At 44.3% G+C, this 22786-nt stretch overlaps 1 protein-coding gene across 3 annotated transcripts in view; it reads right to left on the bottom strand.

The window, feature by feature from the left end:
- LOC145357226 (ras-related protein Rab-34-like) overlaps positions 1–22786 on the bottom strand; it is a 43773-nt gene that overhangs the window by 4310 nt on the left and 16677 nt on the right. For 2 of the 3 annotated variants that reach the window (XM_080210381.1, XM_080210382.1), the window contains exons 4-9: positions 11624–11689; positions 11355–11456; positions 5502–5566; positions 3733–3784; positions 2991–3072; positions 1192–1282 (exon numbers count right to left, since the gene is read on the bottom strand). In XM_080210381.1, the coding sequence (XP_080066507.1) occupies positions 1192–1282; positions 2991–3072; positions 3733–3784; positions 5502–5566; positions 11355–11456; positions 11624–11689 (458 nt within the window). Of the gene's footprint in view, positions 1–1191; positions 1283–2990; positions 3073–3732; positions 3785–5501; positions 5567–11354; positions 11457–11623; positions 11690–22244; positions 22387–22786 lie in introns of those variants that run through there. The other variant, XM_080210383.1, reaches the window with a different exon arrangement.

The following is a 22786-nucleotide window of genomic DNA, read 5'->3' as shown; positions in this document are numbered from 1 at the left end:
ATTAACTATAACTGCTAGATTTTCTCTATGAATCAACAGAACATCTGGCAATACTTTGCTTGCCTCGTGTTCTCACTTGCGCACAAGTTATTAAAGCTTGGAAGTTGAGTACTCTGGGGTTAAGTGTTGTTTGTACCCAAGTTGACTACAGTTTAAGTGTTGTCTGTACCAAAATCCTCTACACCCAGATATTCTCTCTTCCACCTTCTTCTGTCAGAAAAGGATACAGAAGTCTGAGATCACGTATCGACCGATTCAAGAAGAGCTTCTTCCCTGCTGCCATCAGACTTTTGAATGCACATACCTCGCATTAAGTCAATCTTTCTCTACACCCTAGCTATGACTGTAACATTACATTCTGCACTCTCTCCTTTTCTTCCCTATGTACAGTCTGCTTTGTCTGTATAGCATGCAAGAAACAATATTTTTTCCTGTTTACTAATATGTGGTAATAATAAATCAAATCAAATCAAAAGATGCTGCCAGACTCAGCTAAGTATTTCTGCTTCCATGAGGGAGAGAAGCTTATACACAGCATCTGGTTAGTACGTGAGATAGATTCAATCCCACAATAATAACTTGGAACTTAAAACGGTCACAATCCCTTTTTAAAACAAACATGAAAATAAGGTTAAGGTCACTGAGGGTGATAGTCATTTTGTTGACAGGGTAGAAAAGGCAGACATCGAATCAATCACATCTTTCTTAATTTTTATTTCCTTTGAAAGAAGAATTCATAGAATCCTTACAGTGCTGAAGGAGGCCATTCAGCCCATCAAATCTGCACGACTCATATTTCTCAGGCCCACCACTCTTTCCCCCATCCCCATGCACTTACCCCACTAATCCCTTTAACCTACACATCTTGGGACACTAAGGGGAAATTTAATACAACCAATCCGGATCCCTGACACTGTGAGGCAGCAGTGCTAACCACTGTGCTATCCCATTAACGCTAGGTGAGATTGGGAAGGATTGGGAAAGATGAATAACGTGCGGAAGATCCAAACTTACCCACTTATAACATCACACAGATTTAAATGACCCCACCACATCGGAAATATTCGCTCCTCCAATAGTACAATTTCTTAACTTTCATTTTATAAAGAAATTGACAATATCAGATGTTATAGATTGCACATCTGCTGCTCTTATCACCTTGAAACTAAACTCAACTCACTTCTTCCTCACCTGTTAGAGATGACACTGCCCAATATTCTGCTTGTATTTCCTTGGCAATTTTGAGGGCATCTTTCTCTATCAGGTTGTACTGGGCGACTGTCTGTAAAGGACAAGGAACAACACATTGTGTAAATATTGCGTCCAAAACATGAGACAGATTCTGCTGCAGGGCTTTCAGCCAAGTTGAGACATAGGGCGGAATTCCCCACTTTCACACTAAGTGTGGGAACAGGTTTGCTGGCCCAAATGCTGAGACCCTGCCCTGAATTCTGCACTTGGAGCCTCATTAATTATTCACAGGCAAGTTCCCCTCCCACTCTCCTGGCAGACTGGCAGCTGATTTGTTCACCCACTCTCGGCTGAGGGGATCCCACTGGGGGGAGAGGGGGCAAGGTGTGTGTAGCCCCCAGGGGAGAGGGATAAGCTCGGGCAGTGCCTTGGCATTACCCCCTGGTAGTGGTCCAAACTGTGCCAGGGTCCTCTGGGCAGCCCTGATGCTTAAGGCGGGGCTAAGTGGCGATGCCTGAGAAGGAGGGGGGAGGGTGGGATGAGGGGAGGAGGGGTTCAATGGCAGTCAGGGGATGATGGCAGTGAAGTGGAAAAGTGTCCAAGATATTGCCACAGTGGTTGTGTTGGTTGGGGGGGTGCGGTGAGGGGAGGGGGCTGTGGAAAGAGAGACCCCCAATATTTCCATATTGGAGGAGTCATCCTGATACTTTTGGGGGTGGTCCTCTCCATGGAGGGGTGGGAATGGGGTGCCTTTTAATGACACTTGGGCAAATTTTTCTATTCCTCCTGCCACAGGAATTGTAGCGGGCGAGGGGTGGACCATGGCAGGATTTTCCAGTTTCGGGGCGAACATGACTGGAAAGTCCTGCCTGATATCCTTATCTCCATGTGGTCAGCATTTCCGGCTAGTTCAGGCCCTGTGACAGTGCAAATCAGGCCCATAGTATCAAAGGGAAGATCAATCTTATTTCTCTAGCTGAAATAAGACCTATCGAGTCGTCAGACCAACTGGGAGTCCTGGCGAATTCTAAATGTCCGCTTCCTTTAGTGTACTTCTTTGCGGCTTCCCAAGTAATATGGTTGAAATCTGTGGGAAGCGACTGCCAGGCTGCTAACATCATGTGGATGTGACCATTGTTTCTTGTAGAAATGTCTCCTGGTGGGCAGATTGGGAAAATGCTAGCCAAACCTTAAATGCTACTTTGGATAAGCAAGGCAGGATGAGAAGACCAAAAATCATAAATGTAAAGTAGTAACAGTAATGGAATATCAAAGACGAGAAGGAACAATGACACATGGGTACAGTGAAGATGTGGAATTTTTTTCCCCAAAGGTGGCTGTGTTCATTGAAACTCTTCCCTGCGGCCATCAGGCTTTTGAATAGACCTACCTTATATTAAGTTGATCTTTCTCTACACCCTAGCTATGACTGTAACACTATATTCTGCACTCTCGTTTCCTTCTCTATGAACGGTATGCTTTGTCTGTACAATATGCAAAAAAACAATGCTTTTCACTATATACTAATACATGTGACAACAATCAATTAAATCAAAAAAATTTTGAAGATTGACACTGATAGATGTTTGCTAGACAAGGTTAACAAGGAAAGGGGTTAATGAAGCTTAAGCAGGTCAGCCATGGCCCAAATAAGTGGTAGATAGGAGCGGAATGGTTTATTCCTGTTCCTGTGTTCTTCAAGTATATGAAGTTCTAACTTTTAAAATGTAAGCTTTGGAACACTGGAAAAATCTCTATTTTAATGAATTCTCTGCAAACGAGAAGCAGTTGCTACTTACACTAAGGTCTTTCTTGGTCCCAACTAAGAACAACAGTACCGAGGTAGGATCATTTTCCTTAAGGGCATCTTTTAACCATTGTCTGAGGGAAAAAAGGAACAGAGGGACAACTATTAAAAGGATAAAGGTGACAACACTTAGAGTCATAAATAACAATACTCCACTGCTGAATTTGAGCTTTTCATCTGAAAACTAGTTTGATTTGTCATCACAGAACTATAGAATCCTTACAGTGCAAAAGGAGGCCATTGGTTCATTGAGTCTACACTGACTCTGCGAAAGGACATCTTACCCCAGGCCCAACCCCTGGGGTGGCATGGTGGCACAGTGGTTAGCACTGCTGCCTCACAGTGCCAGGGTCCTGGGTTCGATTGGCGGCTTGGGTCACTGTGTAGAGTTGCACATTTTCTCCTTGTCTGCGTGGATTTCCTCTGGGTGCTCCGGTTTCCTCCCACAGTCCAAAGATGTGGGATTACAGGGATAGGGCGGGGCAGACATCCTGGGTAAAATGCTCTGTCGGCCAGTCGGCGCAGGCTCGATGGGCTGAATGGCCTCTCCTGCACTGCAGGGATGTTATGATTCTATTAATACCATTAAAATAAGCACGCCAGAGTTGTGATTATCACAAGTCCAACAACCCAAATGCGAAAGGGAAATAGGCTGACATTTTTCAAAGCAATAGCATGGGTTGTTTTGAAAGCTTATGAAATGATAGGTAAAGCAAAATCAATTTGTTACTTACTCTGCATGATCCAACGATGCTATGTCATTGACATCAAATACAATTATTATTGCTGAAAAAGATCACATTACAATTAGTATTTTCCAGAACAGCAAAAGGAGTGATTAGCAAAATAAATTCAACTAAATATCAAAAATCTATGGGGGCTGGAAAAAAAGCAATCCAATTGATAAATCTACAGTGCTCAATGTAAGCCTACTTGTGACACTAATAAGTAAACTCAAAATTTTAAACCATAGATTTACCCTGTAAATCCCCCTGACATTAAGGGACAATTTAGAACGGCAAATCCACCTGTGTGAGGAAACCGGAGCACCCGGAAGAAACCCATGTAGACATGGGGAGAATGTGCAAACTCCACACTGACAGTCACCCAGGGCTGGAATTGAACCCAGTTCCCTGGCGCTGTGAGGCAGCGATGATGCCCACGTTATGGAGAAAGGTTGAACAGGCCTTTAGCATTGGAATTTAGAAGGATGAGAGGTGATCTTAATGAAATATGTAAGATCCCGAGGGGACTTGCTGGGGTGGACACCCGGAAGATGCTTCCTCTTGTCGGGGAGGGTTAAACTAGGGAATATGGTTTAAAAATAAGAGGTCTTCCTTTTAAGATGGAAATGAGGGGAATTGCTTTTCTCCTGCTTGACTAGGGGTGTGATCTAGGTATGGAGAGAGATCAATCTCTTGAATCTTGTAGGAAGACTGTCTCATTACTCCCCAGCTCCACTTGTACATTACTCTTCAACCGTTGAAATTATAGGTCTTCCCTGACCTTCTGATTTAATAGTGCAGCATATTCCTGAGGCCTTGGGTCTGAAGGCAGCACTGGCAAAGGGAAGGAAGGAGGGGTGGGTTGGGGTAGCTCCCCTGGGCGGTCATGGGGTGAAGTGGGGTCCCTTGTGCAGGTGTTCGTGGAGGGGGAGGGTGCCAGTATGGGTATCTGCAGTAATTACCATAGTTCTTTTGCTGGGTAACTATTAGTGTAGCCCAGTTGAAACCACCCAATGTTTGAAATTTAAGTGCATTTCAGGATGGTTCCCAGTGCAAAGCAATTGCACTGAGACGGTTTGCACTTCTGAGCCATTGTCGTACCAAACTTACTTGGGAATTTCTGAAAGGGATTCCGCAGCACATGACTTGGTATCCCCCACCCCATTCGCACCCCCCCAATCCTCCCACCCCCACTACCCACCCCAGTGCTCACCCTACTTCCTCACCCCCAATCCTCCCACGTGCAAGGAAGGTTCGCCAGGATGTTCTCTGGTCTCGAGGGCATTGGCTATGAGGAGAGGTTGAATAAACTAGGATTGTTCTCATTGGAGGCTAATGGAAGACTTGATCGAGGTCTACAAAATTATGAAAGGCATGGACGGGGGAATAATCAGGGGCTTTTTCCCAGGATGGAAGTATCAGTTACAAGGTGGCAAAGGTTCAAGGTGAGGGGGGAAAGTTTAAGGGGGATATGCAGGGGACTGTCCTGGTCAGAGGAGGTAGTGGAAGCAGGCACTTTGTCCGGATGTGTACATGAATAGAGAGGGAATAGAGGGATAAGGACTGAGTAAGGGCAGAAGTTATTTTTAGTTTAATTATGACATCATGATCTGCACAGGTTTGGAGGGCCGAAAGGCCTGTTACCGTGCGGTACTTTTATTTGTTCTTTGAATAGGCAACAAACCTGCATTCCCTCGGTAAACAGCTCTGAAGTTACATTATGGGCTGGCCAATTAAACAGCATTACTATTGATGCTGCTGAAAAATGAAACTTGTACCTTGTGCTCCTCTGTAATATGTCGATGCAATACATTTGAATCTCTCCTGTCCTGCCGTGTCCCACCTGTTGGAAAATATGCACAGAATTAGTAAAATTTATATTGTACAATTCATTTGTATCTCAGAGTTTCTTCATAAAATCTTAATCCCTAATTGGTGATAAATTGTCCTGCTGTGAGTCTCACATCTTTTTCATTTGTTCCTTCATGTAATCGGTTATCTAGCTCTCTCTCAACTGGTAATTATTAATTTCATCCATTCTTTTTTCTATTTGGCTTTCCCTCTATCTTTTTCTTTCCCAAGTGCCTCTCTTCTCCTTTTCTTCTTGTGATCTGTATCTCTTGTATCTTCTGCTCCTCAGTTGCTTACAGATAAAAAGTAAATGGTGTATTACTCAGTGCTGGTGTAGCTTTTCCAACAATTATACACTCTAGAAATGCTGGAACAGGAATAGTCTACTTATCCCTTCGAGCCTGTACCACCATTCAGATAGATCAAGGCAGATCTGAACCTTAACTCCACAGAATCCCTACAGTGCAGAAGGAGACCATTTGGCCCATTCAGTCTGCATCGACCCACCTTCATGTCTTCTGGACCATCTCTCCCTAACATCCTCAGCCCCTGCCTCAGAGCTGCTCTACATTAGTAAGTGATTCTCTGTTCCTGGCAAAGGCCTGTTCAATGGGAGTACCAGCAATCAAATTGCAGTGTTGCAGTTCTGTCTTCAAGTTGTAGAGGGGCGACACATTGGTTAGTGCTGTTGACTCAAAGCACCAGGAATCTGGGTTCGATTCCTGGCTTGGGTCACTGCCTGTGTGGAGTTGGCATGTTCTCCCCGTGTCTGCGTGGGTTTTCTCTGGGTGCTCCGGTTTCCTCCCACAATCTGGAAAATGCGCAGGTCAGGTGCATTGGCCATGCTAAGTTATCCTTCAGAGTATCCGAATAGGTGCCAGAGTGTGGCGACTAGGGGATTTTCACTGTAACTTCATTGCAGTGTTAACGTAAGCCCACTTGTGACTAATAAATAAATTAACTTAATTACAGTCCGTCAACTAAGCCTCTCCTCCCAGAGCCCACAGCCGGTAGATTACCTCAAGGAGCTTGGGTTGCACTGCAGTGCTCCCAGGTTAATATTTCTGTCAAGTCTTTAACAGTCAGGTTTAGGCTTCTGCCCAGGCCCACAGCCCACATGCCTGACACTAGCCCCAACTCCCTAATCCTACATCGAACTGTGGCTCCATCTTTCTTCAGTAATGAACAAGACATCTCTGATGAAAACTTACTCACAAATAAACAAAATGTTCTCTGCACCTGGGGGGTCTCAAAGTGTCTTCATAAAAATACTTGGAAAAGCATTAGTTGGCAGAAAGAGGAGTTTGGAAAGTGACTCCTATTTGACACTCAATATGGTTAAGGAAAAGGTACACAACATTATTATTACAGTATTATTACAATCATTATTACAGTGTTAACATAGGTCAAATCACAGTGTTATTTATTTATTAGGGGTGTGTTGATTGGCTGCATATCTGGCTCTCATTGCTGTATCAGGTGCTTCTCTCCTGGTCACACTGCATACTGGATGATACTCACAGGATTATAGAATCCCTACAGTGCAACATGAAGCCATTAGGCCCATCGAGCTTGCACCAACAACAATCTCACTCGTGCTCTATTCCAATAACCCCGTGTATTTACCCTGCTAATCCCCCTGACACTCAGGGACAATTTAGCATGGCCAATCCACCTACCCCGCACATCTTTGGACTGCGGGATAAAATAGTAACACCTGGAGGAAACCCACGCAGACATGGTGAGAAATGTGCAAACTCTACGCAGACAGTCGTAAAAGACACCTGCAAAAGGGGAAGCCAATTATATCTAAGCAATCACAGAAAATAATTACTACACAATCTTAAAGGAATAATGCATTTAAAATTGGGCAACATTTAATGCAACAACCATAAGAATGAACAGACGACAAGGGACAGGAAAATAGCAGAAGATCCAGATAGCGGGCATTTCTTTTAAAGAAAGTGGATCCAAAGCAGTGCAAGACCTCAAAGGAGGAAATTAAAACCTCAAGAAAGGGGCAAAGTTGCAGCTCAGAGGAAGTAATAAGCCCTCAAACAAGAGGTAACACTAGACTCAGAGTGGGCGATTCTCCCAAAAAAATTCCAAGTGTTGAATTTGTATAAAAATGAGTAAATCCCGCTGTTTTCTTCAGCAGGAGTTTCAAAATGTATCTCCCATACTCTGGCACTGCAGAGTGCCACAGCATAATTTACAGAAATAATCAGTGGGCTGGGCCCATTCCTGCTGGAAAGCTGGCAGCATAGCAATGACGGGGTCACTGCGCACGCGCTGATCTGTCAGTGCTGATATTGGCGCAAGAACAGTAGCCCTGAGCAGCTGGTCTCCCAATCGCTGACCAGCCCTATGATCCCCACATCACTGGCCGTGCGACCCCACGCCCCCCAACCCCCCATGGCCCTGATCACTTGGCTGTTTGGGTCAGCCTCGACACCCCCCCCAACACAGCCCCGATCTCCCGATCCCCTTGTTGGTGTTGTTGGTGCAGGAGATTGTGCAGAGAGGCTTACAGCTTGAGGGGTACCACACCGCATCAAGTATGGCTGACCAGGAGTCTCTCACTGCCTGCCACTGGCGTGTTTGGAAGAATTTGTAGGTTGACGCTCAACCTGTTTGGCCACGTTATGAATGCACCTTCCCTGGCCATCGAGTCCTGGAACTCAAATGCAGAGCTTCAGGCTCAGAGGTAAGGACGCTACTCACTGCGCCACAAGACCTCCTGTGAAGGACTGGGCAAGTGACTTATTTTATATCAAATATTGAAACTTTATTTACATTTGTGTATGGTATTGCAACTCAGACCTACCCACTTATTTCATGGTTTCATATTAAAGAATCCTTCTTTTTTTTAAAATGTATTGTTTTTCCTTTGTTGGAACTCAGTTCCATACAACAGATGTCAGTACTCTCAGATCCATCAGTCAAGTGTCCCATATACATATAGTTTTGGCAGAATGTCATTCTCAGGCACATCACAGTTGAACTTAATTCTGTCTTCATGATGTCCTCACAAAGCACTTCCAGCAGAGTTGCCACGGGCAAATCACTGAACTCTGACCTGTGGTCACAGAGTACCAATCAGAGATCAATGAATGCCAATTAGAGGTCATTATGTGTTGCTCGGAGGTCACTGGGATTAGCAAATACTCATGTATAGTCACTGAATATTAGTGGTCACGATAGGTTGATTATGGGTCAATAAATACCAATCAGGATCACTAGATGCTGATCAGGGGTCACTAACACTGATTCACAATCATTGAACAATTTGGATCACGGAGTAACGCTCAAGTTGTACTTCAGTTCATGTAATTTAGTTTATTTTACTTGATTGACATGGAAGTATCAATCTGAATTGGGGATTCTGGCCACTTTTTCCTTTCTCTAATTCTAGGCACTTTGCAAAATTACAGCACCCACCTGACATTGCTCTGGCTGAGGTAGGCTAACTTGCAAAGGCTAGGGCCAAACTGTTGACCTTCCAGTTCAGTGAGCACAAAAGTCTGTTCTTAACATGATGTTACCCAAGCAACTGAGCACAAGGATACAGCAGGTCTGGGTGAACTTCCATTCAGGCAGGGTATGGTTTACACAAGCAATTATACTACACAACTCCAAAGGCCAACTGCTTTGTTTCGACTGAACCCTGAACGTTGTTTGTTCCTGACAGATTTGAGATGAAAGTATGACGTGGCGAAAACAATCTTAGCTTCTCTGCCTTCCCGATCACACGCTTCATTCAGTCCTGAAGGCAACACAGTGAGGGCTGTAACCTTCCCCCCAGGTCACTGCTAGCTCTGATCAGTTTGAGCTATGAACGCCTTCTGTTCAGGGTTTTGTCACTACAGAGCACACCAGTTGATGTTACTGGCAGAATCTATCTAGAGAGGGCATCGGAACCTGGATTTTAACTCAAGCCCTCTCAGATCAACGATCTACCTATGAGCATTCAGACTGCGTGTCTCATAGAATCATAGAATACACAGGAGGCCATTCAGCCTATTGTGATGGGGCTTGCTTTTTGAAAGAGCTATCCAAATAGACCTATTCCCCTGCTCCTCCTTCACAGAGGTACAATTTCTTTTCCTTTTCAAACATTACTGAATTCCACCACTCTTTCAAGCAGCACAGTCCAGATCGTAACAACTTCATAGAAACCCAGGTGTCGTTGAGGCCTTCTGTGTCCATTCAGCCCTGCAGAGACTGGGGTGTATTACTGACCCCTTGAATCATAGAAACCCTAAAGTGCAGAAGGAGGCTATTTGGCCCATTGAGTCTGCACCAACAATAATCCCACCCAAGCCCTATCCCCGAAACCTCACATATTTACCCTGCTAATCTCTCTAACATACACATCCTGGAACTCTAAGGGGCAATTTACCCTGGCCAATCAACCTAACCCGCACATCTTTGGACTGTGGGAGGAAAGCGGAGCGCCCGGAGGAAACCCACACAGACACAGGGAGAATTAGCAAACTCCACATAGACAGAGACCCAAGCCGGGAATTGAACCCTGGTCTCTGGCACTGTGAGGCAGCAGTGCTAACCACGATTCCACCATGCTCTGTTAACTTGCTGTGTTAACAAAGAAGAAATCTTTGGTTCTTCTACCACTTGCTTTAAATCTATGTCCTCTAGTTACTGATCCTCTTGCTAGTAAAGATGGTGCTCTATCAAAGCCTATCATAATTTTGGGCACCTTTATGAAATGTCCCCTTAATCTTCTATGCCTGAAGGAGAAGTATCACAGCTTCTCTAGTCTCTCCACATAACTGAAGCCTCTCATCCTGACTGCTATTCTAGTGAACCTTCTCTGCATCCTCTCCAACTCCTTGACATCCTTTCTAAATTATGGTGCCCAGAATCGCACACACTCTAACTGAGACGTAATAGTAATTTATGATGGTCGGAAAAGCTTCCTTGCTTTTGTACAATGCCTCCCATTTACAAAGTCAAAAATCCCCTATACCTTTTTATGATCCTTATAAATCTATCCTGTCATCTTCAAAGACCTGTGTATGTTCATCTCTTTGTGTCTCTGTTTCTACAGCCTTTTGAAATTGACCCATTTACTTTATATTGCCTCACCTCATTCTTCCTTCTGAAGTGTATCATTTAACACTTCTTTGCATTGAACTTCATCTGCCATGGCTGAGTCCTAGTCCACCATAGCATCAAAGAATCATACAGTGCAGGAGGCCATTTGTTCCATTGGGTCTGCATTGACCACAATCCCACCCAGGCCCCTATCCACATAGCCCCATGCATTTATCCTAGCTAGTCCCCTTGACACTAAGGGGTGATTTAGCATGGCCAATCCACCTAATTGCACATCTTTGGACTGTGAGAGGAAACCAGAGCACCCAGAGGAGACCCATGCAAACATGGGGAGAACATGCAAACTTCATTTAGTCAGTGATCCAACTCGGGAATCGAACCTGGCATTGTGAGGCAGCAGCGCTAACCACTGTATCCCTGTGCCAGCCCATCACCAGTCCATCTACATCCCCCTGACATAACGGACAGAATTCTCTGGGCACGCAGGTCCTGAGACCGTAAATTCCCACCCAAACTCAGCAGACCTTTGGATGGTCCACCGAATTTTCTGTCTCACCCACTACGACTCCCATGGTGGGTGAGGCGGGAGACTTTTGGCCAACATTTATACTTGTGATAAGCTATTTAATCCAAGAGTGGTGGGCCACTGTGCAGCAATCAAATAAGACACGGCTCAATATTCATTCCAGCTCCATACGTACAGCTGCAAACTGAAGGGAACTCCCAGTACTTCAAACCGCTCCATCTCAAAATCCACCCCAATCGTCGCTTTGTAATTCTTGTCAAAGGTGTCCTTGCAGAACCTGCAGGATGGAGGAACAGATTGGTGTGAAATACGTGTGATCTCAGATAGCAACATGTTTGTAAAAGCTGTAAGATACACTCAGGCTGTCTCTCTGTCCCAGCTCATTTGTTATTTTCACCAATGGTTTCATTAGCAAGTGTAGATCCATTTTTGGATTGTACTTACCGGTTGATCAAACATGTTTTCCCGACAGACAGGTCCCCCACGACAATGATCTTGGAAATCTTCAACCTAAAATTAAAATAGATTTTTTTTTACATGTCTCTTAAAAATGATGAAATATTTATTTTCAGAAGCAAATTTTCTCCCCTCATAAGGCTTTTTAAAAATTAATTCATGGAATATCGGCGTCGCTAGCTGGCCAACATTTATTGCCCACCCCAAATTGCACCTGAGAAGGTGGTGGTGAGCCTATGAAAGTTTATAAAATTATGAAGGGCATAGATAGGGTGAACAGTTGGAAGTTTTTTCCCAGGTCAGAAATGACAAACACAAAGGGTCACAAGTTCAAGGTAAGGGGGGAGGCAAGGTTCAATACAGATATGTGGGGGATATTTTTTATGACGTGGAGATGCTGCCGTTGGACTGGGGTAAACAGACTAAGAAGCCTCACAACACCAGGTTAAAGTCTAATAAGTTTATTTGATAGTAAGCCCACTAGCTTTTGGGGTTTGTCCGAAACAAGGGAGTTTTTTTTAGCCAGAGGGTGGTGGGGGCCTGGAATGCACGACCAGGCAAGGTAGCTGAGGCAGACACGCTAGGATCATTTAGGACTTATCTAGATAGCCACATGAACAGACTGGGAATAGAGGGATACAAACGGATGGTCTAGTTAGGAGCACACGATTGGTGCAAGCTTGGAGGGCCATAGGGCCTGTTCCTGTGCTGTATTGTTCTTTGTTCTTGAAACGCTGTAGTAGTGATTGATACAACTGAATGGCTTGCTGGGCCATTTCAGAGGGCAGTGAGAGTCAGCCACATTTCGTGGCTCTGGGGTCACACGTGGCCCAGAGCAGATAAGGTTGACAGATTTCCTTCCCTAAAGGACATTAGTGAACCACATGGTTTTTACAAGGATCGACAATAGTTTCAAGGGCACCAGCTGATTTATAATTCCAGATATTTTTTATTGAGTTCAAATTCCACCATCTGCCGTGGCAGGATTTGAACCCGGGTCCCCAGAATGTTAGCTGAGTTTCTGAATTAATAGTCTTCGCGATAATACCACCAAGCCATCACCTCCCCTAAGGGGGGCTGCTGATATTTGAAAGAGACAATTAACCACATTATTGTGAAGTTTTTTTCCCTCATTACTTTAACTGAGGTACTGATTCATTGCAAATGAAGAGAATAGTGTCTTCATTAAATTAGTGGGGGCGAATACATTGACTCCGTCTACACTTCCCGCTGCCTCGGGAAAACAGCCAGCTTAATCAAAAACCCCATGCACCTCAGGCATACTCTCTTCCTCCTTCATCTGTCAGGAAAAAGGTACAAAAGTCTGAAAACATGGACCTACCGACTCAAGAACAGCTTCTTCCTTGCTGTCATCAGACTTTTGAATGGTCCTACCATATATTAAGCTGATCTTTCTCTTCACCCTATCTGTAACTGCAACACTATATTCTGTATCATATCCTTTCCTTCTCCTCTATGTGCTCAATGAATGGTACGTTTGTATTGCACACAAGAAACAATACATTTCACTGTATCCCAATACATGTGACAATAATAAATCAAATCAAAAAAAAGTGAGTACTTGCTATTCACCCGTGCACCAATAAGGGGCAGCACGGTGGCACAGTGATTAGCACTGCTGCCTCACAGCACCAGGACCTGGGTTCAATTCCCCGCTTGGATCACTTTCTATGCAGTCTGCACATTCTCCCAGTTGCTGTGTGTTTCCTCCAGGTGCTCCCACAGTCCAAAAGATATGCTGGTCAGGTGCATTGGCCATGCTAAATTCTCCCTCAATGTACCTGAACAGGGGCTGGAGTGTGGCAACTAGGGGATTTTCATAGTAACTTCATCGCAGTGTGAATGTAAGCCTACTTGTGACATTAATAAATAAACTTTATCTTTAGGGCCAGGCTGAAAACTGTAGTCGTTGGATCATAAAATATGTAATATGTGTCTCTGCAAATTGATGTTTGTAAGTGCATAAAGACTAGTCTCCAGCTCCATTCTCTACCAAAGGAATCACAACACCCAATGTTTTGATTTATAACAACAGCATGCAATTCCTACTTTACAGCACAGATAATGTCAATACAGTAAATGAGCAATCACACAAAAACAGTCTTTCTACTTCTGGTAGAATAAATGTAAATTAAAAACAAGAATTTGAGTGTCACTGCCTGTGCACTCTCAGGGAATCTTTGACCCATTTTGCTAGAATTTTCCACTGAGGCGTTTGCAGCTCCAACTTCCATCGTAAATTGCATAAATATGTGGTGAATCATTGGTCGAAATGAGGCACACATGCAGCTCAAATGACAATATAACTTTGGTACTAAAATTCCACAGCATTAACAACCTCACTGGAGAGGTTCTCAGGATAACTGGTTTGAGAAATGGAAACCTTCACAATATGTGGTGTTCTTTGGAAGCTAAGACAGAATTGAAGGAGCTTTATTCCACAAAGGTTCTGATTTTGATCTGGAAGTGTTTAATGTGGGTTGCCAAAAACAACAGCCTATGAATAATAAGCATGGTCTGGTGATGAATAGAATCATAGAATCCCTGCAGAGCAGAAGGAGGCCCCATTCAGCCTATCAAGCCAACACCAACTCTCTGATAGAGTACCTTACCCAGGCTCCCTCTCCCACCCTATCCCCGTTGCCCCACATATTTTCCAAGGCTAATCCATCTAACCTTCACATCTTGGGGCACTAAAGGGCAATTTAATATAGCCAATCAACCTAACCAACAACTTTGGACTGTGGGAGGAAACTGGAGCACCTGGAGGAAACCTATGCAGACACGGGGAGAACGTGCAAATTCCACACAGTCACCCATGGCCAGATTTGAACCCGGGTCCTGGCACTGGGAGGAACAGTGTTAATCACTGTGCTGCCCCAACATATATCCCATCAAACTAACTGGGAAGTTAATTTGTTTGAGAATATTCTCTGATGAAAGCAGAAAAAGTGCTGATGCTAAATTTTACACAAAAGATACAAACGCATAATGGCTGGTTGCTTAAACCTTACACCAGCTTAGGAGTAAGGTCTTGGAAAAGTTCCTGGACAGGTGAAAAGCAACATTTAATAACTGGTCTGATGACCATCTATTAACAATAGTTTTTGAGAGTCTTCCATCCCTTTAGCATTTCCGGCAAATCATTAAAACGTTGTCTTGCAGAACCTCCTTCTCAATTACAGGTGGCACAGTGGTGGCTCACAGCACCAGGAACTCAGGTTCGATTCCTGTATGTGCGGAGTTTGCACGTCCTTCCTGTGTCTGCATGGGTTTCCTCTGGGTGCTCCAGTTGCTTCCCAAAGATGTGCTGGTTAGGTGTATTGGCCATGCTAAATTGCTCCTTAGTGTACCTGAACAGGCGCCAGAGTGTGGTGACTTGGAGTTTCACAGTAACTTCACTGCAGTGTGAATGTAAACCTACTTGTGATTCTGATAAATAAACTTTAAGAACTCAGAAAGAGTGAATGAGTGAAACAACACAAATGAAATTACAGTGCCACAAAAGTGGTGACGGGAATTCCCATTTCAATAAGGCTGGCTCAATGCCTAAAGCTATCCTTCTATTGCAGGGGAACTGTGGAAGCGGACAGAAACCTGACGTGTAAGTCTCACACAACCAGTTGAGATGCAAAAGTAAATCTCAGCAAAGCCCACATAATAAAAGCAAAATACTACAGATGCTGGAATCTGAAAGAAAAACAGAAAATGCTGGAAAAATCTCAGCAAGTCTGACAGCATCTGTGACAGAGAATAGAGCCAACGTTTCAAAGCTAGATGACCCTTCATCAGAGCTCTAGACTTGAAACATTGGCTCTATTCTCTCCCCGCAGATGCTGTATGAACTGCTGAGATTTTCCAGCATTTTCAGCAAAGCCCAGCGTGTTTACTTTCAGGGTGCAGTCAGCTGTGTGAGACCCGCGGGTCAGAAATCAATATTGCAGGTAGAGGCCTCCATGCAACTTAAGAATCTCTCCCTCACTTCCATTTCTTCAAAAAAAATAGCGTGCCTCTTCGGTTTTAAGCTTTCCTCAAATTGATAGCAGCTCCTGGGTTGACATTAACAAGGTCCAGTTACCTAGCTACACCTAACTGTAGCACATTTACAGCTTGTCATCAACGGTAGTGTATGTACACAGCTATCGTAGCAACCAAGCATTAATCAAGCTTCAACAACATAACGGAAGATCCTTAATGTTGAGCAAATAGATGCAGTTTGTATAATCCAAACTAATTTCTCCACAAATGGAGGTTGGAAAACAATACTTCCTTATTTAGCACGTTACTTTTGTAATTTACAATGAATGTGGTTTTTCATCTCCTTATTAGTAATCGCTGCTGTAATTATACCTCCAATGCTATGGTTAACATACAGATTATTGTCCTTTACTAAGATTCAAGCGTGGTCCTGTTGTGACTAGCAAGCTGATGTATGAATTTGTCAATCGATGCACTTCACACAGCATTAACTAATTTTGACTTGCCCCACAAATATGAAAAGAGACTTCCGTTTCTTCCACAACAGCAATGTAATCTTATCCAGCACCTTTAACATTGTGAAATATTCCACGGCACTTCAGAGGAGCATTATGGGGCAGTATTAGAATGAGGTGAAGTTTTCCCATCCGTGGGAACGGTAGCGGGCGGGACACGGATCATGCAAAGGTCCGTTGACCGCGGGCGGGAATTCCCGGTCTTGGGAAAAGTTCGGTCAAAAAATCCTGACCTCAGAGTCATGCAGTGAAGTACTAGGCCAAATGGTCAGAAGCTTGGTCAAAGAGGTTGGTTTTAAAGGGAGGCAGAGAGGTTTAGGAAGGAAACAGAATATAGGGCCATGCAGCTGAAGGCATGGACACGAGGCAGAATGATTAAAATTGGGGATGCTCAAGAGGGCAGAATTAGATGAGTGCAGATGTCTCAGAGATTAGAGTCATAAAGATTTACAGCATGGAAACAGGCCCTTTGGCCCAACTTGTCCATGCCGCTCTTTTTTTTATAACTCCTAAACTAATCCCAATTGCCCGCATTTGGCCCATAACCCTCAATACCCATTATAACTGTCTAAATGTCTCTTAAAAGGTAAAAGTGTACCTGCCTCTATTACTACCTCTAGCAGCTTGTTCCAGAACTCACCACCCTCTGTGTGAAAAAAATGCCCCGCTGGACACTTTTGTATCTCTCCACTCTCACCTTAAACCTATGCCCTCTAGTTTTAGACTCCCCTACCTTTTGGAAAAGATATTGACTATCTATTTTGTGCACACTCCTCATTATTTTATAGACTTGTATAATGTCACCCCTTAGCCTCCTACGCGCCAAAGAAAAAAGTCCCAGTCTATCCAGACTCTCCTTATAACTCAATCCATCAAGTCCCAGTAGCATCCTAATAAATCTTTTCTGCACTCTTTCTAGTTTTGTGGGGATGGCGGGGATTACAGAGATAGGGAGGGGTAAAACTGTAAGGACCAAGCAAATGGAGTTTACAATACCTTGTTGTACAGCTGAGGAACAAGGATGAATTACAGGTCAGAAAGTCATACAGTGCAGAAACGGCCCTTCAGCCCATCATGTCTACACTGACAATAACCACCACGAAAGGCATGCGAATCCCATTTTCCTGCACTTGGCCTATATCTTTGAATGTCGTGATATTTCAAATGCTCATCCAAATATTTTTTAAAGGTTATAAGGTTTCCGGCCTCCATTACCTGCCCAGGCAGTGCATTCCTAACTCAGCTTTGAATAAATTCGATGATTCAACCTCTACGGCTTACTGGGTTTCCTCTGGGTGCTCCGGTTTCTTCCCGTAGTCCGAAAGATGTACTAATTAGGCGCCTTGGCCATGCTAAAATGCCCCTGAGCGTGCCCAAAGAGACGTTGGCGAGGGGAGACCTTGGATTTTCACAGTAACTTCATTGCAGTGTTCGTGTAAGTCTACTTGTAACACTAAGAAAAAACTTAAACTTATTGTGCAAGAGAGTTCCACAGACCATTTGAGAATAAATGTCTCCTCATACCACCAGCAAGGGTGCACCTAATGAGAAAGTTCCATCTGAAATAGATTGTTAGCTGCATGTCCATCATCTTTCCATAGAGGGAAGGACAGATGAGGAGGGATTTAAAAATTAGGATAAGAATTTTAAAATGGAGCCACTGCTTGATCAGGTATCAAAACATAACACTCTTAAGAACAATCTATTAAGACAAGCACTGGATAATTACATTCTCATTCCATTCAGATTCCACATTCTTACCTGGAGTGAACTTTACCATTTCTCAACAGAGTTGTTAGGTGTAATACCTTACAGTAGCTCAATGCTGACAAGAAGGGAGCAAGAATAACCCTGGCTATACAGAATGTTTTCTGGACACTAATGTAATCAAGGGGATAGTGCTGGATAAAAGGGTGAAGTAGAAGATCCACAGAATCCCTGCAGTGCAGAAGGAGGCTATTCGACCCATCGAGTCTGCACCAACTCTCTGAAAGAACATCTACCAAGGCCCTCCCCTCTGGCCTATACCCGCAACCTCAATTGTATGGTGTATAGTTCTGGTCACCTCACTTTAGGAAGAATGTGATAGCACTAGAATGGGTACAGAGGAGGTTCACCAGAATGTTCCCTGGGATGGCGCATTTGAGAAGAAACTAGACAGGCTAGAATTGTTTTCTTTGGAGCAGTGAAGGTTGAGGGTGGACATGATTGAGATCTATAAGATTATGAGGGTGAGCAGGGACAGAGCCTAATAGGGCTGGCAACAGAGATCATGGCACCCAATCTGTGTTAAAGCAATAAAACACACACACACACACACACACACACACACACACACACACACACACACACACACACACACACACACACACACACACACTTTCATTGCCCTTTCTGTGTCCCTCTGGCCTTCATAATGCTCTCTTTCCCTGTCTCATTGTCCGTTTTTTCTCTCACCTTCATTGCCCTGTGTCCCTCTCTCCTTCGTAATGCTCTCTTTCCCTCCCTCACTGCCCTTGTTCTCTCTCACTTTCATTGCCTTCTCTTTCCCTATCCTCTCTCTACTTCATTGTCCCCCTTCATTATCCTCTTCCTTTCCCTCGCTCCTTCATTGCCCTCTCTCTTTCCCTCCCTTTCTCTCTCACCTCCATTGCCCTCTCTCTCTTTTTCCCATCCAACAGCTTCATTGTTCTCTATCTCTGCTTTTGCTCTTCTTTCCTTTATCCCTCTCCCTTTAACGCCAGTTTACTTAAGCATTGTTATTAATGAAAGGAATTTCAGCTGTCATGCACGGGAGAAAGTTTCACCCCTTTATGCACGGGGTGAAACTTTCTTGCTGCAGTAAAGCAGAGGCTGAGATTCTTGCCATCAACAAGAAGGCAAGAACAGCAGGGAGAGAGACACCTGCAACAGGTGCCTGCCATATAAAGACACCAATTAATCGTTCTTAGTTAAAGCAAGCAGAATGCTCAATGTTCAAATTCCTGAAGTATTGTTAGAACATTATCCCCCATCACTTTGTGTAGGCTTGTGTAAATATGCAAGCAGGGCAAATAGCCATTTGGGTTGTGTTTCCTCATTGCATCTGAACACCCCCATAGAAACTCAGTATGAACAGCTGCTGATGTTTGCTCTGTCAGTGTCAGTTTATTCTAACAAACTATTATCTAAGACCCTGGGAGTATAATGGCCTCGCTTGTACAGTGGTTTTAATGTCATTAACGATCCCAGATCACTTCACAAAGAGATTGACAGGCACTGGGGGAAGGGCTAACGTATGGGTTAAAGGTTGTGAATCTTCACCCCACCCACCAATCCCAAAAGGAGCCACCACAGAAATAGCAAGATTCTGGAATCATAAAATCCCTACAGCACAGAGGAGGCCATTTGGCCCATTGAACCTGCACCAACAACAATCCCAGCCTGGCTCTCTCCCCACAACCCACCTACTTACCTTGCCAATCTCTCTGACACTAAGGGGCAACTTTGTATTTAGGGCAGCACGGTGGCACAGTGGCTAGCACTGCTACCTCACAGCGCCAGAGCCCTGGGTTCGATTCCCAGCTTGGGTCACCATCTGTATGGAGTTGGCACATTCTCCCCGCGCGTGCATGGGTTTCCTCCAAGTGCTCCGGTTTCCTCCCACAGTACAAAGATCAGCGGGTTAGGGGGATTGGCCATGCTACATTGCCATTTAGTGTCAGGGGAACTAGCTAGGGTAAATGCATGGGGCTATGGGAATAGGGCCTGGGTGCATTTGTGGTCGGTGCAGACTCGATGGGCCGAATGGCCGCCTGCTGCAATGTAGGATTCTATGACTCTATCTTTAGAATGTGGGATGAAGCCGGAGCACCCGGAGGAAACCCAAACAGACAGTGAACCGGGGCTGGAATTGAACCCAGGTCCCTGGCGCTGTGGGATAGCAGTGTTAACCACTGTGCCACCAGACAAAGATTACTCACATGTTTAATCCGCTCTGTTCTAAATCATATTTTCTACATTTTTTTATTTACTTTCCTAAAGTGGAATTGAGATTATTTTAAAAAACAGTTCCTCTTTTGGGAAGGCACTATATACTTCTTTTGTTCTTTTAACTTATGACATGTGGTCTCAAATCCTACAGAGGACACAAAAACCCAAGGGTATCGCCTGCCTAGCTGTAAGGAAAGACGAGGCCCTAAGCTAATGCTCCACATCACTGCGGATCTGCAATGCCCTGATTTAATTTTAATTGATTTGATTTATTATTGTCACATATATTGTTCAGGTTGACTGGCCACGCTAAATTACTCATTAATGTCCTGTGATGTGTCGGTGAGAGGGATTAGCAGGGTTAATATGTGGGATTTCAGAGATAGGGCCTGGGTAGGATTGTGGTCGGTCCAGACTTGATGGGCCAAATGGCTTCTTCTGCACTGTAGGGTTTCAATGATTCTACTGGGATACAGTGAAAAGTATCATTTCTTGCGCACTATACAGACAAAACATACCATTCATAGAGTGCATAAGGGAAAAGGAAAGAAAGGGTGCCGAGTATAGCATTACAGTCACAGATAGTGTCCGGCGAAATATCAGTTTAACATATAGTAGGTCCATTCAAAATTTCCCTGCAGTTATGTGTATTCAACCGTGCAGCAGACAAACTGGATCATCAGTAATCAGCCACATTCTTCTAAAAAAGAAACTTGGCTTTGAAATTGAGTCATGGAACCTCTTCTCATATCACCCTCTGTCAACTAATTCCTGGGCCAAGATTTTGGGGAGTCCTTACTCGTTCTATATCATTGGTCATACAACACCTGGAGCAGAATGTGACTTGGATTATCCAGTTTCTAATCTAACTTCTGCCCCTTCCAACATCTTCTTGCCAGAGCTGGAAGCTGGGGAGGGGAAGGGGGAGTGGATTGGAAGGGCTGAGAATACATTCTCTTGGTGCTCACTAGCTGTTGCCAGGGGTTAAGATGCCACAAAGAGTTACTGGCCTCTCACAATCACATCCGATTTATTTCAGTCTTGCTGAGGCACACACATTCAAAAGTACTCAAAACCTGGGGCAGTGAAGTGCAAGTAATTCGGAATAAAAGGCCTGCCCAGGCATTCCTGTTTCTCGGTAGCTGCAGACTGTTGCCAGGACCTCCAACATTGCCACATTCCTGATCAGTTAGCTCACTTCAATAGACACGTGATCACTTAGGGTTGAACGTAGAAGAAAACTCCACTGATGGAAACAATTGATGACACAGTTGCCTACTGGGAGACAGTGTAATTTCAGCCGTTAACCCAAACTCTCTTTTCAGTCTTGCTGCTGCTTTTCATGCCGCAGTCACTGGCAATTAAGTGAATGGCTTTCAGTTGGAAGATGTGGAAAACAGCCAAGATTCCTGTCAGAAGGTGTTCCTGGGATACAAACACAAGCCTTTCTCAAAAGAAAATGTCCTCTTTCATTACAAAAACACTTCAACCCTGCGAATCGCTCCCAACTTCACAAACAGGAGGCCCAGTGAATAAGGCCATTTATAGTCTCTTGCCCACTACTGATTTAACCTTACAGGCACTCAGCTTCTCCTTGTGAAGTTTCTACTGCCTAAGAAAATCTCTCAAGGCAGCATCACAGTTTTCAAGCCAACCACTGGCCCAAAAACATCCATTACCAATTGCCACAAGCTGTTTTCTTTGGCCCATTTTCAAAACCCTTGCCAACAGATGACATATAGTGTGGGAGGCCTAATGAGACTAAAAGTGCATTGTCATCAGAACGGCTGACTATTCAGGACGTCTAGACAGTTGAAACTGTTCAAAACATACCAGTAGGAAACTGTGGCAAAATCTGCTGCCATTTATATCCATGGTGTTTTAGCTTTTGCCACCTCGACCAAAAGCCTGGCAGCAAAATAACTTTTTCTTAAAATGATTTATGCAGCAATTTAACCAGTAACGTTGGAGCCTTTCAAATTCAATCAGATGGATTTCCACAGCTCACAGAGGCACCTCAAAGGGTCATTTTCCTTCCTCCACAGCTACAACAGCAAGATATACAGTCACTGTCTACAGCCTTGACTTTCTGTCTGCCCACAAGTAGACCATAGGTCCCTTACCAGGAATGAAAGCCGTGACTCCTTAATTCAAAGCGAGACATGTTATGTATCGGGACGTGTACGGTTTTGTTTGTTGCTGCTGGTGTGATGGAATCCTCCTGGTGGGCTGGTCATGAGGGATGGGATTCAGCCAGGACAGGCCAAAGGACTTGCAGTGTTTTCTGTACCGGTGTCTGTGGGACATTTGAATCTCGAGATTCCCAATGAAGCCTGGGTTTCATTCACCCAGCTGTTCCCCAAGAATAAAAGCTGTTGGGTCTACACCTCCCACCAGAAAGACGTGCTTCAACATTTTATGGGGTGGGGGTATATTGCTTGCCCTCTCCCCCACCCCAGTAGCAAAGTTGGTCGACACCTCGCCGACTTTAAAAAGGGGCAGGATGTTTAGGGGGAGGATGTGAGGAAAAACCTTTTTGCCCAGAGGGTGGTGACAATCTGGAATGCGTTGCCTGGGAGGGTGGTAGAGGCAGGTTGCCTCACATCCTTTAAAAGGTATCTGATTGAACACTTGGCACATCATAATATTCAAGGCCACGGGCCAA

Source organism: Carcharhinus amblyrhynchos, chromosome 23 (genome assembly GCF_965287045.1).
Source record: "Carcharhinus amblyrhynchos chromosome 23, sCarAmb.v2.hapA, whole genome shotgun sequence".
Taxonomy (NCBI): domain Eukaryota; kingdom Metazoa; phylum Chordata; class Chondrichthyes; order Carcharhiniformes; family Carcharhinidae; genus Carcharhinus; species Carcharhinus amblyrhynchos.
The sequence above is the reverse complement of the archived record's forward strand: the minus strand, read 5'-3'. Positions and strand labels throughout refer to the sequence as shown.